The sequence below is a fragment of the Alligator mississippiensis genome, chromosome 15 (genome assembly GCF_030867095.1).
Source record: "Alligator mississippiensis isolate rAllMis1 chromosome 15, rAllMis1, whole genome shotgun sequence".
In the NCBI taxonomy this organism is placed as follows: Eukaryota; Metazoa; Chordata; order Crocodylia; family Alligatoridae; genus Alligator; species Alligator mississippiensis.
In genome coordinates, this window is record NC_081838.1 from 20,668,941 (window position 1) to 20,685,924 (window position 16,984).

Below are 16,984 nucleotides of genomic sequence, written 5' to 3' on the forward strand. Positions count from 1 at the left end.
GCCTAACCTATGTGCTGGTGGTGGAAGCAGTCTGCAGAGATTCAGGGTCACACCCCCTCTGCATGGTGGGGAGAGGGGGTCTGGAGCACGTGCACAAGCGTCCTAAGCTAGAGGTAAATGGGCTGAAAGAGGGGGGCTCCCATCACCCCCACTTCACTGTGTGCTGCATGTACGTATTTCACTGCCAGGGGTCAGAGCATCCCAGACCCTGCCCCTGTGCCGCCCTATGACCGGCCATTGAGGCACATAAAGGGACAGAGAAGTAGCCCCAAGTGTCTACACCCAGGAAAGCGGCCTCTTGAGTGTGCAGTGCAGCATCAGCTAAACAAAAGGCTGCACAAAGCTGCAGCGGCCCAGCGAGGCGGGCAAGACGTGGTTATATGCTGCTTGCTCAGCACCCTCTGAGAGAGGCCTGGAGGGCTGTCAAGGCTTGGATTGGGCACATTCTCGGAGGAAAGGGCCATCAGTAGCTACAGAGCATGGGCGTGAGGGGCACAGCCTCTGCACCAGAGTTTCTGAGACCTTAAATGCTGGAGGCTGCAAGGGTCAGCCCCACTTCACTCTCCCCATCAGTCCACTCTCTGCCCCTGTGTGACACGGGAGACTGGGCAAGATGCATCTCTGGTCTGACCCAGTCAGTGGCAATTCTTATGCTCTTTCCACTGTCTTGCTAGACACAGCACTGCTCTTGTCACGAGCTCTGAGGGCAACAACCTCCTTGCTGAGAGGAAACAGATCCTGGAAGATGGTTCAAGTGTGCTGGAATGTGCTTAGCAAGGAGTCCTGGATCAGGCAGGAAGCTGGAGCCAGCACAGAAGCAGCAAGTAGCTGCCATCTCCATGCGCTGGAAGGGGAGAGGAGCCAGCTCTGATGGAGCTGTGACCAGAAGCTACACGACTTGGAGCAGTCCAGCACAGCACACTATAGCAATGCAGTCCAAGGAAACAACTGCCGCCCGAATGCAAAGATGCTTCCTCCATGCACATGTACCAGAGGCACGATCGGTCTCTAAGTGATAATTAAAAGGGCACCTTTTAGCTGTTGGTTGCTTTTGGTTCTTCCCAAGGCTGTTGTCAATGTGACTGACAAAGGCTGGGAGCTCAGCAAGGATCTGCCTTGTGTTCTGGCTGAGCTTTGTGTAGTGCCTGGTTCTGGGAGCACAGCAGGCTTCTGGATCCCCTGGACTGTTTGCTGCCCTGCTGAAGTGGTTTCAAGAAGACAGGTCTGGCAGGGGCGCTTTATGGCAGTGATACTTCTGAGCCGTGGCTTACACCGACAGTGCCGAACATGGATAAATCCTAGCACCCTCCGTGTCAGGCATTTCGTTCGCTGCCGTTTGGACAGTTGCACTTAGGGCTGTTGGTGCCAGAGTGAAGATCAAAAGCTGGGCTGTTGGATCTAAAGTGACTTCAAAGGAAGACGGATGTGAGTGTGTTTGCACACTTTTGTTCCCTGACCCTTGTGTCACAGCTGTTCCTTCATGTCAGGATGCACAAGCCACAGGTTTGCAAGCACATGCTTGCATTTTCCACTGGACTCAGACTGAGACCTTCTACCTGCAAACCATTACGTGTCACCAGCCATTCCCAAACTCAGCTATCTGGGAAAGCTGCCACATGGGATACCAGGGGAACCGAGGATGTTTCAGACAGGACTGCCCAAGCCAGTGGACATCTGTGAGACTAGCTTTGGAACCAAAGGGGCACCACACTTTGGGCCAAGCTGAAAACGTGCCAGGTGATCCTGGCTTTCTGCTAGTGAGACCTGGCTGACATACAGCAGCTGCATCCCAAGGCTGGAACCTCTCCATGACAGCTCTTTCCAAAAACATGGGGCAACATGATCTCTTTTTAAACCCAGAGGCCCTCCAGCAGGTAAGAGACAAGTGGCACATGTGCCAGGGTGACTGTTGTATGTCTTTGATGGTCCAGACATGTATTGAAGATGCTGGGAAGCAACCTCCCTGCAATAAGGTGGCCTCTGGCAGAGGAGACGATGGTAGATCTCACCTCAAAGGCTGCCTGAAGGCTCGACTTGCTCTTCAAACACCTGAAGGGCAGTAGTGGATCCAGGTAGGCACAAAGGAGAGGCACCCCCCAACATGCCCCCTCCCCCCCCCCCCCCCCCCCCCTCCCCCACCAAACACACTGGCATGTCATGCATGCACAATGAGCTCTGACTGGGGTCAGGTCCAGGGGCTGCTGCTTCCCCTCCCTCCCCACTGTATTCAGCAGCAAGGGAAAGGAGGGCTTGAGCAGCCCACAGGCTCCAGAGCTACTGGAAAGCAGGGGCTCTGGGCAGATGCTGTGCTAAGAGCTCACCTGCGGCACAGCCAAAGCAGGGTCTGACCACACAACCGGGGGGTCCGACCCCAGATCTGCACCTGTACTCAGGTATTGCCCTTTTTGGCACCAGCCTGGCAGAGCACTGAGCTGACACGGCAGGGGAAAGTTCTCTTGACGGCTCCTACCTGAGGGGCTGTGCTTTTTGAGGGGGAAAAACTGCCCAAGAGATGAGAAGAAAAAAAAGGCACATTCGCAGAGGGCAAACACCATGAACTGGGCGGGACAGGGCCTGGGTGGAAGGTACAAAAGTGCATAAATTGGCCTTGCAGGAGCTCAGCCTAGAAAGTCAAAGGCTCCCAACCCTCAGAGCAAAAAAGGTCTTGCCCAGGTGCCTGTCAGCCCCATGGTCCTCTCGCCCCAAAGGGTGGAGGGTGCCTTGTGACCATTGTGTTGTTGGTTACTGTCCTGCACTTGATTCCAGCTGGAACAGATCTGCTGTCGGTTCCCAGCCCGCCAGTCTTTTTGCACCTTCAGACTGTTGGCTCGAGGAGCCCTCTAGTGTCAGCTGCCTCCTCCCTGCGTATGACCAACATTGCTTCCAACCTCCTCTTCAGTGCACTGAATAGCCAGACTCCTTCATTCACCCACACCAGGGAGGTGTTTCCAGACCTCCCGGGTTCTCCTCCGAAAACTTTCCCAATTCTAGGCATTGTTTTCCAGGTATTTAGTCCAGACGCGAGCGCTCTCAGCAAAGGCTCGGACAGGGGGAATACAGCCTCCCTCCACCTGCTTTGAGTCCCCTAGTTCATCACTTCTTAAGTTGTGACCCGGCCACACATTCACGCCATTAATGGCATGATAAAACGAGGAATAAGCCACTGGGTTATCCCACAAAAATGTGCAAGAACTTTGTGGTTCATTCCTATCATGCCGTTAATTGAACGTGTGGCCAGATGCTCCCCTGTGGCTGGGAGCCCATCAGCTGATGGGACTCCCAGCCGCAGGAATTTGCTACGGCAATACGGCTTGATGGGGGCTGATTCTGGGTCCCACAGTCCCACCTCTCTGGCGGCACAGATTGTGGGTCAGATCCTCTCATGCATTTAGCTGCATGTCTGGCAGGGCCCCAAGGGAAGGAGGAGTCTGTCTGGAGGGAGCTGGATCTCACTCTTGCTGGGTGGATCCATGTTGCTGATAGCCACACACAGCAACTCAGGGCATCCCTGGAGGGATGGGCACGCTGTAGAGGGCAAGGGAAGGAATGGAGACCATCCACATGTGGTCATGTTCGATGCTCTCTCCGCTCTGCAGTAGGGGTGGCCCAGCAGTGTGCCCCTGTGACTGTCCCCCTGCCTGGCAGGACAACCTCCAACCCTCTGGGAGAAGACTCCAGAGGAGCCATCACCACCCACTGCAGTGAGGACCAACTGGTGAGGACTGCTCTTGAGATAGGGCCTGATCTGGGTGCAAATGGGAGGACGGAGGGGTGAGGGCCAGCCATGGCCAGAAGCCTCCTTCCCATTTGGCATTCCCAGGCCCCTTCACGGTGCCCGAGCTGCAGCCCCATGGTGGCTCCCAGACACCAGCCCTCACTGCTGGCCAGTAACTGAGCTGGCTGGGAGCTGTGAGTGTCCAGCTCCCCTGCCCCTGCCCCAGCTTAGTGCCATGCAGTCCAGCTGGCATGAGCTGTATCCCAGAAACCTCTGGGTGAGGTGACCCTGGGTCAGCCGTAGAGCCCAAGGGGATCTACCCCGGCGGGGACCAAAACCTTTTTTTTTTTTAAGGAAATGTTTCGTGTTCCCAGCCAAATCAGGTCCAAATCCATGAGTCAGTCCAGAACCATAAGTGGCCCTACAATTGGCAAACATCCTCCACCCCCACCAGGGGCTTCAGATATTTCTGAAGTCCTTTGGCAGGCATCCTACGTGCAGGCCCAAGCCCAGAGGCTTGCGGTTTGGATGCTCCCAAGTTTCGCCTGCCCTTAGCCATATAGCCAAGCACCTGGGGAAACTGGATTTAGAGCTGAAATCTCAGCCCAGACTCTGGGAGGTGGTGCTGCTGCTCCCTTGGGTATCAGGGCCAGCTACGGGCTCCTGCCTCCCCTGTTCTGCCCTCCATCCTGTGTCCCTTGGCTGTCCACAGGTCTGCTCTGTCTGCCCCAGCCTGGCACCTTAGTCCCTTTCTCCCAGCCCCAGCCCTGCCCCTGCTCTGACTACACAGCCACGATCCCTACTATTGTTCATCTCCATTCATTTCTTTGCCCGGCTCTGCACCCCGGGGGCCTCTCCTGGACAATGCAGCCTGAGGAGGGGGCACAGGTCTGCCCTGCTCCACTGGTGCCCAGCACAAAGGCCAGTGCCGCCCTGCCCCCAGCTCCGCGCCTCCTGCATCAGCAGATCCGTGCCCAGCGGGGCCGGCCAGCCTGGGGCCAGCGGCTGCCAGAGGCTTCCATGCTATTGTAGGCCTTTGTCATCCCAGGGACAATGGAGTTGGGAGCAGCAGGTGCAGGGGCACTATAAAAGCCCCATTCCTGCAGCCCTGCCCCGTCCCTTTGCCTGGGCCTCCGGCAGATCCCTGGATAGCAAACGCAGCAGCAGGACAGAGCAGGGAGAGCTCAGCCCTCTACAGCCATGGGCTGTCCTGCCCACAAGCCCTGAAGCAAGGTACAGCTCCCCATCCCTCACCCCTTGACTGTATCTGTCCGTCCATCCCCAGCCAGGGCTATCTACCTGTCTCTGCCCAGATGGAGCTATCTATGTGTCTGCTTGTCCCAGTGTCCGGGTACCAGCCTGTGAGCAGGGCTGATCTCACCTGGCACCTCATGGCTGGGAGCCCCATCGAGGGTGCCCCAGCTGCTGGCAGGTGCTCAAGGTGGGTTGTGCCGGTCACTGATGGACCAGGCCCTTAAGCTGGGGTGGTTCAGCCAGGCAGGGGCTCGGACATTTTCAGGGCTTCCCCAGCAGGGAACCCACCTGCCTGCTCTACTGGGCTGGGGCCAGGGAGCCCGTGGTCAGGACTGGACACTGCTGACAGGGCAACTGGCCCTCTACAATGTGCCCAGTGGGGCAGCAAGGGATTCAGGGGGGTTTCGGGCCTGGAGCACTTGGCACAGCCCATCCCCAGACCCAGAGCATGGGTGGGGTGGGCATAGGGTGGGAGCCTGTTTTCTGCAGTGCTAAGACTGAGATGGTGTGTGATGTGGAGCCAGGGTACGCTTGTAGTGGGTGGTAAGGGTGGGCAATTGGGGCTTGGGGTGGGCTCTGTCCCCGGCTCAGCTGGGGGTTGCTGATGCCCTTGTTCCTGCCTTGCAGCCCCAGCCCAGCCCAGCCGCCCCCACGGGAGCAGCCCAGAGCCTGGGCCCTGACTCGGTGCTTTCTCATGGAAGCATCAGGAGCGCGGCCCATTGTTGGGAACAAAGGGGTCACATTTGCCTGACGTAGGCATCCCATGGCCTGGCTCCAGGGCACGTTGTTCCCTAGCCCCATGGCCAGATGGGAGCCAGGGGCCCCTGCTCATTGCCAAGGGCTACTTCCAGTTGAGGCCCCTGCACTGAAGCCTGCAATACAGTAGGCCCCAGTCAGCATCAGTCCCTTCCCATCACTGGCTCAGGCACTGCACCATCCCCCCCTCTTCCCCCCCCAGCTTCTCCACCCTGGTGCCCAGGACCCCTGCCCTGCTGTGCCCCACATCTCACTTCCCCACCTGTGGCCCCAGTGCCCCAGGTAGCATGTGACACGAAGGGTGGTGGATGCTGAGGCCATGCTCTCTCTGTCCTGCCCTTCCCTAGGCAGCTCCCACTCCTCTCTCCGGCTCTGGAGGACGCTGCCAGTACCAGACCCAAGACCCTGCGCTCTGCCCGTGATGCACAGCCTGATGGGCGGGGGCCTGCTGTGTGCCGTGTCCGGCTTGGTCCTCCTCATCGTTGCCACAGCCACCGACTTCTGGATGCAGTACCGCTACTCAGGCAACCTGAGCCACCAGGGGCTGTGGCGCTACTGTGTTGGCGGAAAGTGCCATGTGCACACCATCACCATTGGTAAGCAGGGCACCCAGCACTGCCCAGCCCAGCCCCACCAGGGCTGAGCCGGTGGAGGGCAGCAGGGGCCCTGGAGATGGGTAGGGGGCACCCACATGCCTTTGGCACCCTTGGTGTTGCCAATCCAAGCTGCCCGTGGTGAGGCCCAGCCAGGAGGCTGCTGGGGGTTGGGTCCGGAGGAGGTGATGCCCAGTCAGGCTGTAGGTGGCCGATGCCCAGCCAGACCTGCCTGCAACCTCTGTGAGTGCACAAGTGCTTCGTGGTGGCCGGAGCGCACAGAACTGTTCCAGCTCAGCTCCTTCCCCCTCCACCTGGCCTCTGCCCCCAGTCTCCTGCCTTCCCCCTACTGCTCCCAGGAGCAGCTCCCACAGCCCGAGACCCCCAGAACTATCTATGTGTGTGTACATGTGTAAGTGTGTGTGTGTTGGGGGGTGCCGGGTCCATCCAGACCTCACTGAGCATTGGTGACGAGGAGGAGCTGCCTCTGGGGAAGCAGCAGTGTGGCAACTCCCACACCTGCCTGCCTACCCCTCTGTCAGGATCAGATCTTGCCCTGCAGATGGGCAAACTGAGGCACAGAGCAAGGTGATGCAGGGGCAGACACAGGAGACAGGCCTCCAAGGCCCATGTGCCGTGGACGTTAGAGTAGCCCAGAGGCTGCTCTCATGGACACGAGCAGGAGGCCCCATGATGCAGAGTGGGAGTGGTCATGGCCGGCCGCTGGCTGGCACAGCCCTCTGGCAGCCCTGTCTGGCTCTTGGTGGCACCATTTGTGTACCCCACCCTGCCGCCACCGTGGCCTCCCCAGCGCCTCCGCTTGGAGCCGCGTGACTGTGATTCTGTGTTTGCAGGAGCCGCTCTCCGGGCCGTAGCAAGGATGCCCCTCATTCAAAATGCAGCCACTCGCATCCTCTCAGGTACCCGTCCTGCTCTGCTCACGCCCTCTCCCGCCTGCTCCAGACTCTCCCAGGTGTTGCACTGGCTCCCATGGGCTTTGCCCAGCCAGGCCCTGGGAGCAGCCTCTCTACCTCCCACCCTATCCCCTGCCAGCTCCAGGGCACCGGTGGGCTCTGGAGCAGGACTCACAGGGAGCAGAAATACCATGACCACCAAGGTGGTTTTCCTACTAGCAGGGGGAAAAAAACCATGAGGCCATGCATAGTTAGCCTCCCACTTTCACTTCCAGTGGGAGGATCTCACCTATATGCTGACTTTGTGCAAATAGGAGACTCCTTCCTAGCTTGCTCCTGCAGCCATATGGCTGAGGGCAAGCAAAACTCAGGGGCATCTGAACTCCAACCCTCTGGGCTTGGGCCTGCACTAAGGATGCCTGCTGAAGGATTTGGAAGTATCTGAAGCCCCAGGCAGGGGTGGAGGATGCTTGCTGGTAGTAGGGCCACACATGGTTCTTGAATGATTCACACGGATTTGGAATTGACTTGGCTGATTTGATTTGGACCATGAAAAATTTTCCTTAAAAAAAAAAAAAAAACGAAAAAAAAAAAAAAAAGACACACAGGGAGCCTTGGCTCAGTGCCCAGCAGGACCCCAGTGCTAGAGCCGGGGGCTGTGCCCCCAGCACAGGAGCCCCTGATTCTCCAAGGGGCCAGGCTGAAGGGAACAAGAGGCACTCACCTGCTCAGAGCCTAGCTGGGGTCTCAGTGTGGGCATCCGCCATGAGGACCCTACAGGCGGGTGCCCAGCACCTCTCACTCCCTCCACAGCAGCCCCTGGACTGGGCTGGGGACTCTGCTCCTGTGTCTTTCCTGATCTGCACAACACACAAGATCCAGCTCCTGGTGCCTCGAGCCGGTCACCAAGCCCCAGATGCTTCCTAATGCCTCCTCTCCACTATTCTGTCCCCCTCTCTGCAGCCTTCTGGGATGCCACACGGGCCTTCATGCTGCTCTCCATCCTCTCCTGCTTCGCAGGCATCATCCTGGGGCTCACCACCTTCTCCAGCAGTGCCAGGCTGACACGGACCCGCATGGCGGGCATCACCCTACTCATTGCCGGTATGTGGGTGCAGAGAAAGGCCACCAAATTGATAGGGAGCCTGGAGCCATTTCCAGACCAGGAGAGACTAAAAAGGCTAGTGCAGTATTTTGGAAAGGAGAAGGCTGAGGGGGTGAGGACAGAGGTCTAGGAAATCATGACAGGTGTGGATCAAGGGAGCAGGGAACTGCTGCTCACCAGGTCCCAGCACACTAGAGCTTAGGGGCACCCATGGAGATGAGTTGGGCACTGGATAGGCATAGATCACCCTGGAGACATCCAGTTTGATGCTTTCCCTCTGTAGCATCAACCCCTGCCACTGTGAGGGACAAGATACTGGCTTGGATGGACCATTGGTCTGTCCCAGTCTGGCTCTGTTGATGTTTCTACATGGGCACAGGGGAGAGTAGTGCCAGGTCCGGCTTGTGGCAATGGGGCCATTGCTGGGCAGGGCAGGGCAGGGCAGGGCAGGGCAGGGCATCCTGCTGACCACAGTGGGCTTAGGCAGAGCTGGTATGGTCCCCTCAGGTGCCAGCCTCGTTGCGGCTGAGCTGGTGATGCTGAGTGATACCTGCAAAGGGGTGCTCCCTAGGGGGAAAAGACTCTGGGCACTGGTGACCCTGGCACTCCTCCAGCTAAGATGGACCCATGGAGGTGGCAGCAGCCCCAGGATCACTGGGACCCTCCTCGCCAGGGATCAGCCAAGGGGTCCTTTAGGCCCATGCTGTGCCCAGCACATACCTCCTTGCAGCTGTCTCAGAGGTGCTGGGTCCTGAGCATGTCCATGGCTGAGTGGGCGAGGCCCCAGCCACCCCATCTCCACTGCTTCCCTGGCCCTGGGGCTGGGGGCTCCAGCAATGGGGCCCTTCATACAGCTCTGGATTGTGGCTGCTGCCGGGGGCCCACACCCCGCTGGCCCTTGCCTGGCCCTGTCACCGCCTGGGCTGGACCAGTGCCTGCCAGGTCCATGCCACATGCCCTCCAGCCCACAGAGCCACCTGGGCTGAGTCCCTGCTGTGCTTCCCCAGGGCTGCTGGCACTGCTGGGCCTGTCCATCTACACGGGTGTGACGGTGAACGTCTTCGCTAAGCGCTACGAAGACTGGCGCTTCTCCTGGTCCTACATCCTCGGATGGGTTGGCGTTATCCTCACCATCTCAGCAGGTAACCCCCCGCTCCGCCTGCATCTCATGCTCCCGGGTGAGGGGGATCTGGGCTGTTGGGGGATGAGGGGGTCTGGGGCACAGAAGAGAGGGGCAGGGAGGACTCCCCTGGCAAGACCAGTCCAAGCCCCCACCAGAGCCTCATCCCAGAGCTGGCATCGGTACCATGGGAGCAAAGTGCTGCAGGGGGTCCCTGGGGAGGGCAAGCTGCAGGGGAGCTGCCCCCTGCCCCAGCCTGACCTGAGCTCTCTCCCCAGGTGTGTTCCACATCTTCGCCTTCTCCAAGGACTCATCCGTGGACAGCTCTGCCGTGGCCAGCAGCTGAGGAGCCCCATGCCTGGGTGACAGTCCTGTGCACCTGCCCATCCCCACCTCCCCTTGCCCAAGCCCTCGGCAGCTCCGCCTCTGGGATTCCCCCCAAGCCCTGCAGTGCCTGAGTGCCACTGCCAGCAGCCCCCCCAGAAGGGCTGGGAACCCCCCAGCACTGCCCGCCTGCAGCCCCGTGCCCGGCCTGTGCCCACTCCTCCCTCCCAGGCCCCACGCTCAGTTGCCCCACAGCTGTGTTGCCTGTGATCTCTGTACCAATAAACCAGCTCTGCCCTCACGGTGTCTGGGTGCTGCGGCCCCCAGCAGGGTCCAGGGGCATTGCCAGAGCTGGAAAGAGGAGCCCTGGGCTGGGCTGGGGATGCTGCACTTTCCTGAGCTGGGGGAAGCAGTCTGAGGGAGAAGGACAGGTGGGGAAGGGATGTGGGGCATGGATGGGGTGGGGGCAATGGCTGGGGGGTGGTAGGCAGCAGGCAGATGGGTAGGGAGGAGCAGAGGCAGAGCAGCCTGGCTGCAACTCAGCTACTCGCCATCAGCACCCATCACTTGCCCTGCCTGGCAATTCTAGCTGGGTGGCCTTGCCCCCACCCCCGCTCCACAGTGACCCCTGGCTCCTGCCCATCAGGGTCCCTTGCCCATCCAGCTGCTGTTACACCTGACCACCTCTGCCAGCAGGTCCCTGTTGTGCCCAGGCTCGGGGAGCCTGCCCTTTCCCCTGGGGCTTCTCTGTCTTGGAGAAGTCCAGTGCTCCTGGATGCCTGGTATTGGGGCACAGCAGAGACGTGCAAGCTGGGGGCAGGGCCCTAGTCTGGCCACCCCCAGCAAAGGAGTCCAGCACCCCTGAGAGCGGGGTCAGGGTCTCAGGCATGTCCTGGAGGCCAGCAAGGCAGAGGGGAGCCTTGCTCAAGGAGAGCAGGCTTGCTAGCCCCCCACCCCACGGCTTCAGGCCTGTCCCCATCTAATGCCCACAGCTCTGGTGTCTGCTGGGGCCCTGAAGACCATGGCAGTGCAACCCTTTGGGTAAGCCAGCCTCTCGGGCATGCTGTTGCCCTGTAGCCCGGTGCCCACAGCTCACAGGAGAAGCTCCCTGTGCACCTCCCTCTCATCGTGTCCTGTGACTCCGGCTCCTGGTGGTGTTGGGGACCACAGCAAATGCATGGGGGGATGAAGTTCACTGTGAAACCCCTACCCCAGGGAAGCCACCTGCTCAGGCACAAGTGTCTCCAGCCCCTGGGTTGCTGCCAGAGAGTGGGCTGGCTATAGTGGGCAGAGTGGGGGGAAGTGGGGACTTTGTGGGACCCCCAGAACACCCCCAGCTGGCTCTACCTGGCTCTGCAGGTGGACTGGAGAGAGCAAGAGAGAAAGAGAGAGAGAGAGAGAGAGAGAGTGAGTGTGTGTGCATGTAGGTGTGTAGGTAGGATCTGTGCAACACTGTGTGTTGGGGTTGTTTGTCTGTGTATCTGTGCATATGTCTGTGTGTGTGTGTGTGTGTGTGTGTGTGTCGGGGCTGGAGTGTATTGGTGCATGAGTATGTGAATGCATGGGGGAGTGTCTGTCTCGTTGCTGTGTACATCAGATTGGGGTGTGTGAATGTGTGTGCGTGAGAGAATACAAGAGGAGTGTCTGTCTCATTACTGTGTGTATTGGATTGGGTGTGTGTGTGCATGCGCCTGTCTGCTGTGTGTATATTGGATTGTGTTTGTATCTGTGTGAACTCCTGTCTCATGGCGGTGTGTGTATTAGGGAGTGTGTGTATATCTGACTGCTGCATGTTTATTGGATTGGGTGTGTTTGTGTGTGTATGTATGCCTATGTCTATGTATCATTGTGTTGTGTGTATTGGACTGTGTGTGTGTGTGTGTGTGCACGCGCGCATCATAGCTGTGTGTGTGTGTGTCACTGTGTGTGTACTGGACTGGGGGTGTGTGTGTGCATGTCTGGGTGTGTGTACTGGACTGGGTGTGCACCTCCCTCAGGGGCTTACCCAGTCCTGGGGGCATCAGGCCCAAGGAGGTGTCTCCTATGAGTCCTGGGGCGAGGAGGGGAGATGGCCCCTGGCCCAGGAGCTGGGGGTGAGGGAGGGCACACCTAAAAATATGAATGTGCACAAACCAGTGGGTCTGGCTGCACAGCTTGGGAATGGAGACACCCAGCAAGGCGCTGACAGGCAGGCGCTGCCTCACAAGGGTGGGGGGTGCTTGTGGATGAGTGTGTGCACTTGTGTGTGAGACGGCACTTGGCCGTGAGTGTGAATAATTGTGTGTGTGGGAGTGCCAGCAGCCCAGACTGAGTGTGGGTTAGACAGGAGAGAACAACCCTCAGCCCCGAGGCCAAGCCCTGCTCCCATAAGAGGCTAGCCAGCACCACAACCCAATACACACAGCAACAACACCCAGAGACATAGAGACACACACACATCTACAATCCAATACATGCACTGCAATGAGACATAGACACACACAATCCAATACACACAGCAATAATACACAGAGACATAGACACACACACACACATACACAGAGTCCAAAACACAGACATAGCAATGATACAAAGAGACACACACACCTACAATCTAATATACACACAGCAATGATACATAGACACACACACAATCCAATACACACACAGCAATGATATATAGACACACAAGCAATATCCAGTATACAGAGCAATGATATATATACACACGCACGCGTGTGCGCACACACATACACACAATCCCAGTGGGGATGTGTAGGGGGTGCATGGGGGTGCATGTGCACCCCCTGAGAGCACCGGTACACTCCCTGACTGGCCATGCTCCCTGCTTAGGCGATGGGCAGTGGGGGGCACACGGGAGTGCCAGTGTCCACCTGCGAGCACCAGCCGGGGAGTGGGAGTGCTGGATGAAGCGCTGAAGCCACTTCTGGAAGTGGCCGTAGGGATTGGCCGCCTCGCGATCGGCCAGGAGGGGATCTCCGCCATTGGTGAGATTGGCCATCCCTCCTGGTCATTGAGAGTGGCTGTGGGGGGACCCCCTCTGGTTGCTGACTGGTTGCTGTGGGGGCATGGGCACCAGTTACCCATTCACAATCCAGTATACACACAACAATGATATACAGACATGCAATGATAGACACACACAGTTAGAATCATAGAAAGTTAGGGTTGGAAGGGACCCAGGAGGTCACATCTAGTCCAACCCCTGCTCCAAGCAGGACCAGCCCTGACTAGATTGACCCAGCCAAGGCTTTGTCTTAAAAACCTCCAAGGATGGAAACTCCACCACCGCTCTAGGTAACTCATTCCAGTGCTTCACCACCCTCCTAGTGAGAGTTTTTCCTAATATCCAACCTCAACTCCCCTGTCTGCAACTGGAGCCCATCGCTCCTTGTCTGTCACCTGCCCCCACTGAGAACAGCCCAGCTCCATCCTCTTTGCAACCCCCCCTGCAGGTAGTTGCAGACTGCTATTAAATCCCCCCTCTGTCTTCTCTTCTGCAGACTAAATAAACCCAGTTCTCTCAGCCTCTCCTCACAAGTCATGTTTCCCAACCCCTAAACCATGTTTGTTGCCCTCCGCTGGACTCCGTCCAAGTTGCAGCGAGAGGAGGTGCTGCGGTCAGACAAGGCGTCTGCCCCTTATCTAATCTCCCTCCTCATCCAGGCCAGTAGGCTGCTTTTAACTGCCAACCCTATATAATCCACCTTTAATCTAATCTCACGGTGTGGTTCCCACCCCTGACCCACTGCCCGGCCTCACTCAGCCCAGTCCCAAACCCACGGCTATGGGCTCTGAGCTGGGCTGAAAATGGCTCATTTGCATTCGGTTCCAGTCTGCTCCTCATCCTTCAGGACTGGAGGAGTCTGCATGGCTCCAATGCTCCAGGGGCTGCCGGGTAGCTGCCAACTACAAGGCCTTCCAGGTGCTGCACAGACCCCCAAGAGGGCTTTATAGACCATCTTTGGATCCCAAGATCTTTGAAGGAAAGGTACTGGACCAGAGTGGGGTGTAGCCATCAGTGCAGCACTGTTTCTGGCACAGCAGAGTCCTGATCCTAGTCTGGTCTGTGCAGCATGAGGACAACATGCATGAACATTGGCATTGTCACGGATGTGGGGGAGGCAACAATGCGGGCAGAAGTGATGCAGAAGGAAGCTAAAAGGGCAGGAAGGGGCAGTGAGCTGTGGCCCAGGCAGGCTGGGCTGGAGCTGATCAGCTGGCAGGGAAAGGCTGGGACCAAGAACATTGAGTCGCCACGTTTGTCACCCCCCATCTAAACCAACAGCCATCCCACTGCCGAGCAGCCCCAGGTGCTGGAGGCTGTGCAGGTGGGCTGGCCAGCAGATGGAGATCAAGGATGCAGCATGTAGGTTAGCTGCATGTGGAGCACCCATTTAGCAGTCCTGGAACAGACAGGGTCACAAATGGCATTCAAGGCAGTATCTTCTCCTGGCTGAACCTGACTCCCAGGGACTGAGCCTGTACCACGCCAGAACCCAGGGCAGAGAAAACACACACAGCTTCATACAGCCCATAAAGTAAAATTGTTGCAGCAGAGAATCATAAAGAAGTAGGTCTGGAAGGGACCTCCAGAGGTCACATCTAGTCCAGCCCCCTGCCTGAGGCATGATCAGCCCTATCCAAATTATCCTATACAAATCCATGTTGCTCCAGGATCCCAAACTTTCTCCGGCATGACACAGCAGTACTGGAAAGCCTGCATGTAGCACCCACGTGGTGGTGGCTGCCATAGCAGCTCTGCAGACACCGTCTTGGTTCCGAATAAACTGTCCAGATGCCAGTGACACGACGCCCGCTTTTGCATCCAGGTCGCCTCTGTAGTATCAGGACTCTTCAGCAGCCCTGGCCTTCCAGCCACGTGCCTGCAGATGGACATCCCAGGCCCCCTCCAAACTCTTCCCCTGGCATCCTCCTAGTTCCACACGTCCCCACGGTTCAGACAGTGTCTGTTGCCAACACAGATGCTATTTATTGACCCAGTCTCTCCCTGGCTCGATGTGAGCGGAGACTCAGATTCCAGATCTTGCAGCAGAGCGGAGGAAAAAAACACCTTTCTAAAGAGAGACTCCCAATTCTCCAGCCAATAACTACCATACTCTTTGGAGGACCAGGTTAACCAGCCCTGGGCAGGACTAGCAGAGCCTGGGAATCACAGCAGGAAGGGAGGAGCTGGCATGGATCTCTATCCCATGCAAAAGCCAGGTCCTGGTTTTCATCTCCCAGCTTGTTCCAGACTGCACTGGGACAAGTCTTATGCTGGAGGGTATGCATGGGGAAGTTTATCTGCCTTGTTTCAAAGAGATATTTCCTTTTCTTCTGCCTGGATTCTCAGGTCCTTGGTTGCTTGTGATGCTCTAGGTCAGCCTCTGCTAAATGTTGAAGGATCCAGGGGCTGGGTCTTTCTGCCCAGGAGCTGCTCCTTCCTGGATACAGGGTCTGCTGGGAGGTGGAACTGCCTCTCCCATTAGGAGGAGGGGAAAGGAGGCGTCTGAAAGCTGAATCCTCTTCCCACTTTCACGCTATTTGCATCACAGGAGGTTTACACCTGAAGGACCCCCCTCAGCTGCTGTAATTCATAGATCTCCAGGCCAGCCAGGATCACCTAGTCTGGCTGTGTGTGCCCAGCCCCAGGGCCCCCAGTCAGGAGATTGGCTCGAAATTATGACATAGCAAGTAGGAACCCCTGGCATTCACCTTCCGGGCTCTGAGCTGGAGGGAAGTTACACTCCCATGCTTTCCTCTGGGCGAGACGCTGCCTGCTGACATCCTCCTGCCCTTCCAAGGCTCCAGGAGCTGTGGCTTTAAGCTGGCAGGCATTGGCAGCCTGGAGCCGGGGCACCGCTTAGGCACCTGCATCCACGCAGAGCTCAAGGTTTTGCTGCACCCTTGAAATCGAAACGCCACTTGGCCCAGCCGCAGAGCAGCCCTGGTAGGAGGCCAAGACAGGAGGGTTCCTGGACTGGGACTCAAACACGGGCCACGGGGCAGGACGTGCCGAAACCTGCCCACTGGGCTGTCAGTGGGGAGGAAATGCGAGTTCTCCGTGTGTTGGAAACAGGTTCCTTTTACAGGATTTCACAAGGAGACCCACTCCCCTGCAGCGAAACCAGCTCTTTAAACAGCTGAGCCGGCCTGACTGCAGCTCCTAAAAGCCTTGGAGCTCTTGTCTGCATCTCCTGTGCCCCGGGCTCTGGCTGTCGCCGCAGATGGGCTGCAGGCTTCTAGGGGCGACAGTGCTGGGCTGTCTCTGTCATAACCCCCCCTGCTTCCTGGCCTACGTTGTCCTGGCGCTAGCAGGGAAATGAGCCAAGACGGAAAGGTGTGACCATAGGATGCCATCGCTCCTGGACGGTTCCCTCTCTGTGACCTGGGGGGGAGCCAGACAGTGCTGCATTTCCATCGGGCAGAGGGAAACTGAGGCACAGGATGGCTTCAGGAGTAGGCAGGGAGTTCACTTGGGTTCCCTGTGCCAAGGTTGCCCTTCATTTTTAGGAAGTGAATCCTTACAGCCCGGCTGGGCAGGAGGTGAGGACACCAAACAGGGAGACAACAACAGGGGTGGATCTGGGGGTGTGCACTGGTGCACTCGCACCCCACTTTGATTCCTGCACCACCCCGTGTTTAAAGACAACTGCCTGGCAGTTCTAGTCAGGCAGCGCCGAGGGAGGCACTTGACTCCATGGATCATTGCCATCTACCCGACCCAAACTCTTCACTCCACAGGGGTTAACGACCCTCTCTCCTTCTTAATGCTCTTGATGTTCCACCAGTCAAGCCAGCCTGAGCTCTGCCTCGCTGCTGTCTGTTTGCTGCCCCTGGTCGTGAAGCTCCTCTTTCACAGCTCTGCAGACTATGTGTAGCTCATTTCAATGGGGACTGACAGCCCAGAAGTGGGGCCGCAGCTTTTGGCGTGGGTGGGGGGGTGTATACAGCAATGAGCCCCAGAGGCGCAGAGGGAAACTCAAGAGTTGCTGCTGGCAACGGGGCCCTCAAACAATAGGCAGTGACGTCAGTGGGGCTGGGAGCTAAATCCCTGTAAGACCCGGCTCAACACTAATCCTAGGGCAGGGCCTGCAGCTCCCATGGATCCCTGCCACCCCGGGGTGTCCAGTGCCAGGGCTGTGGGGGGCACCTGGGATGGGGCCGGCTAAGAACGAGCCACAACTGGGACACAGGCCC

The 16,984-nt window shown here is 58.0% G+C and overlaps 1 protein-coding gene across 3 annotated transcripts; it reads left to right on the forward strand.

Annotated features, from left to right (window-relative positions):
- Positions 1-523: 523 nt before the first annotated feature.
- Positions 524-10,082, forward strand: LOC109285722 (lens fiber membrane intrinsic protein). Of its 3 annotated transcripts, XM_019497610.2 has the most exons (7): positions 524-1,874; positions 3,597-3,715; positions 6,073-6,321; positions 7,173-7,238; positions 8,196-8,336; positions 9,345-9,479; positions 9,736-10,082. In XM_019497610.2, exons 3-7 carry the CDS (start codon positions 6,147-6,149, stop codon positions 9,801-9,803), a joined length of 585 nt encoding a protein of 194 aa, XP_019353155.1. In that variant the 5' UTR covers positions 524-1,874; positions 3,597-3,715; positions 6,073-6,146; the 3' UTR covers positions 9,804-10,082. The 3 variants fall into 3 exon arrangements, with proteins under 3 accessions (XP_019353155.1, XP_019353156.1, XP_019353157.1); XM_019497611.2 differs by lacking the exon at positions 3,597-3,715; XM_019497612.2 differs by lacking the exon at positions 7,173-7,238 and having other exon boundaries at positions 532-1,874.
- The last annotated feature ends 6,902 nt before the right edge of the window (positions 10,083-16,984 follow it).

What these genes read in the sequence shown, in the direction of transcription:
- LOC109285722 (XM_019497610.2), top strand. Translation starts at nt 6,147, where the DNA reads ATGCACAGCCTGATGGGCGGGGGCCTGCTGTGTGCCGTGTCCGGCTTG. An exon ending in CATCACCCTACTCATTGCCG is followed by an intron (nt 8,337 to 9,344) that starts GTATGTGGGTGC and finishes GTGCTTCCCCAG; the next exon opens with GGCTGCTGGCACTGCTGGGC. An exon ending in TATCCTCACCATCTCAGCAG is followed by an intron (nt 9,480 to 9,735) that starts GTAACCCCCCGC and finishes CTCTCTCCCCAG; the next exon opens with GTGTGTTCCACATCTTCGCC.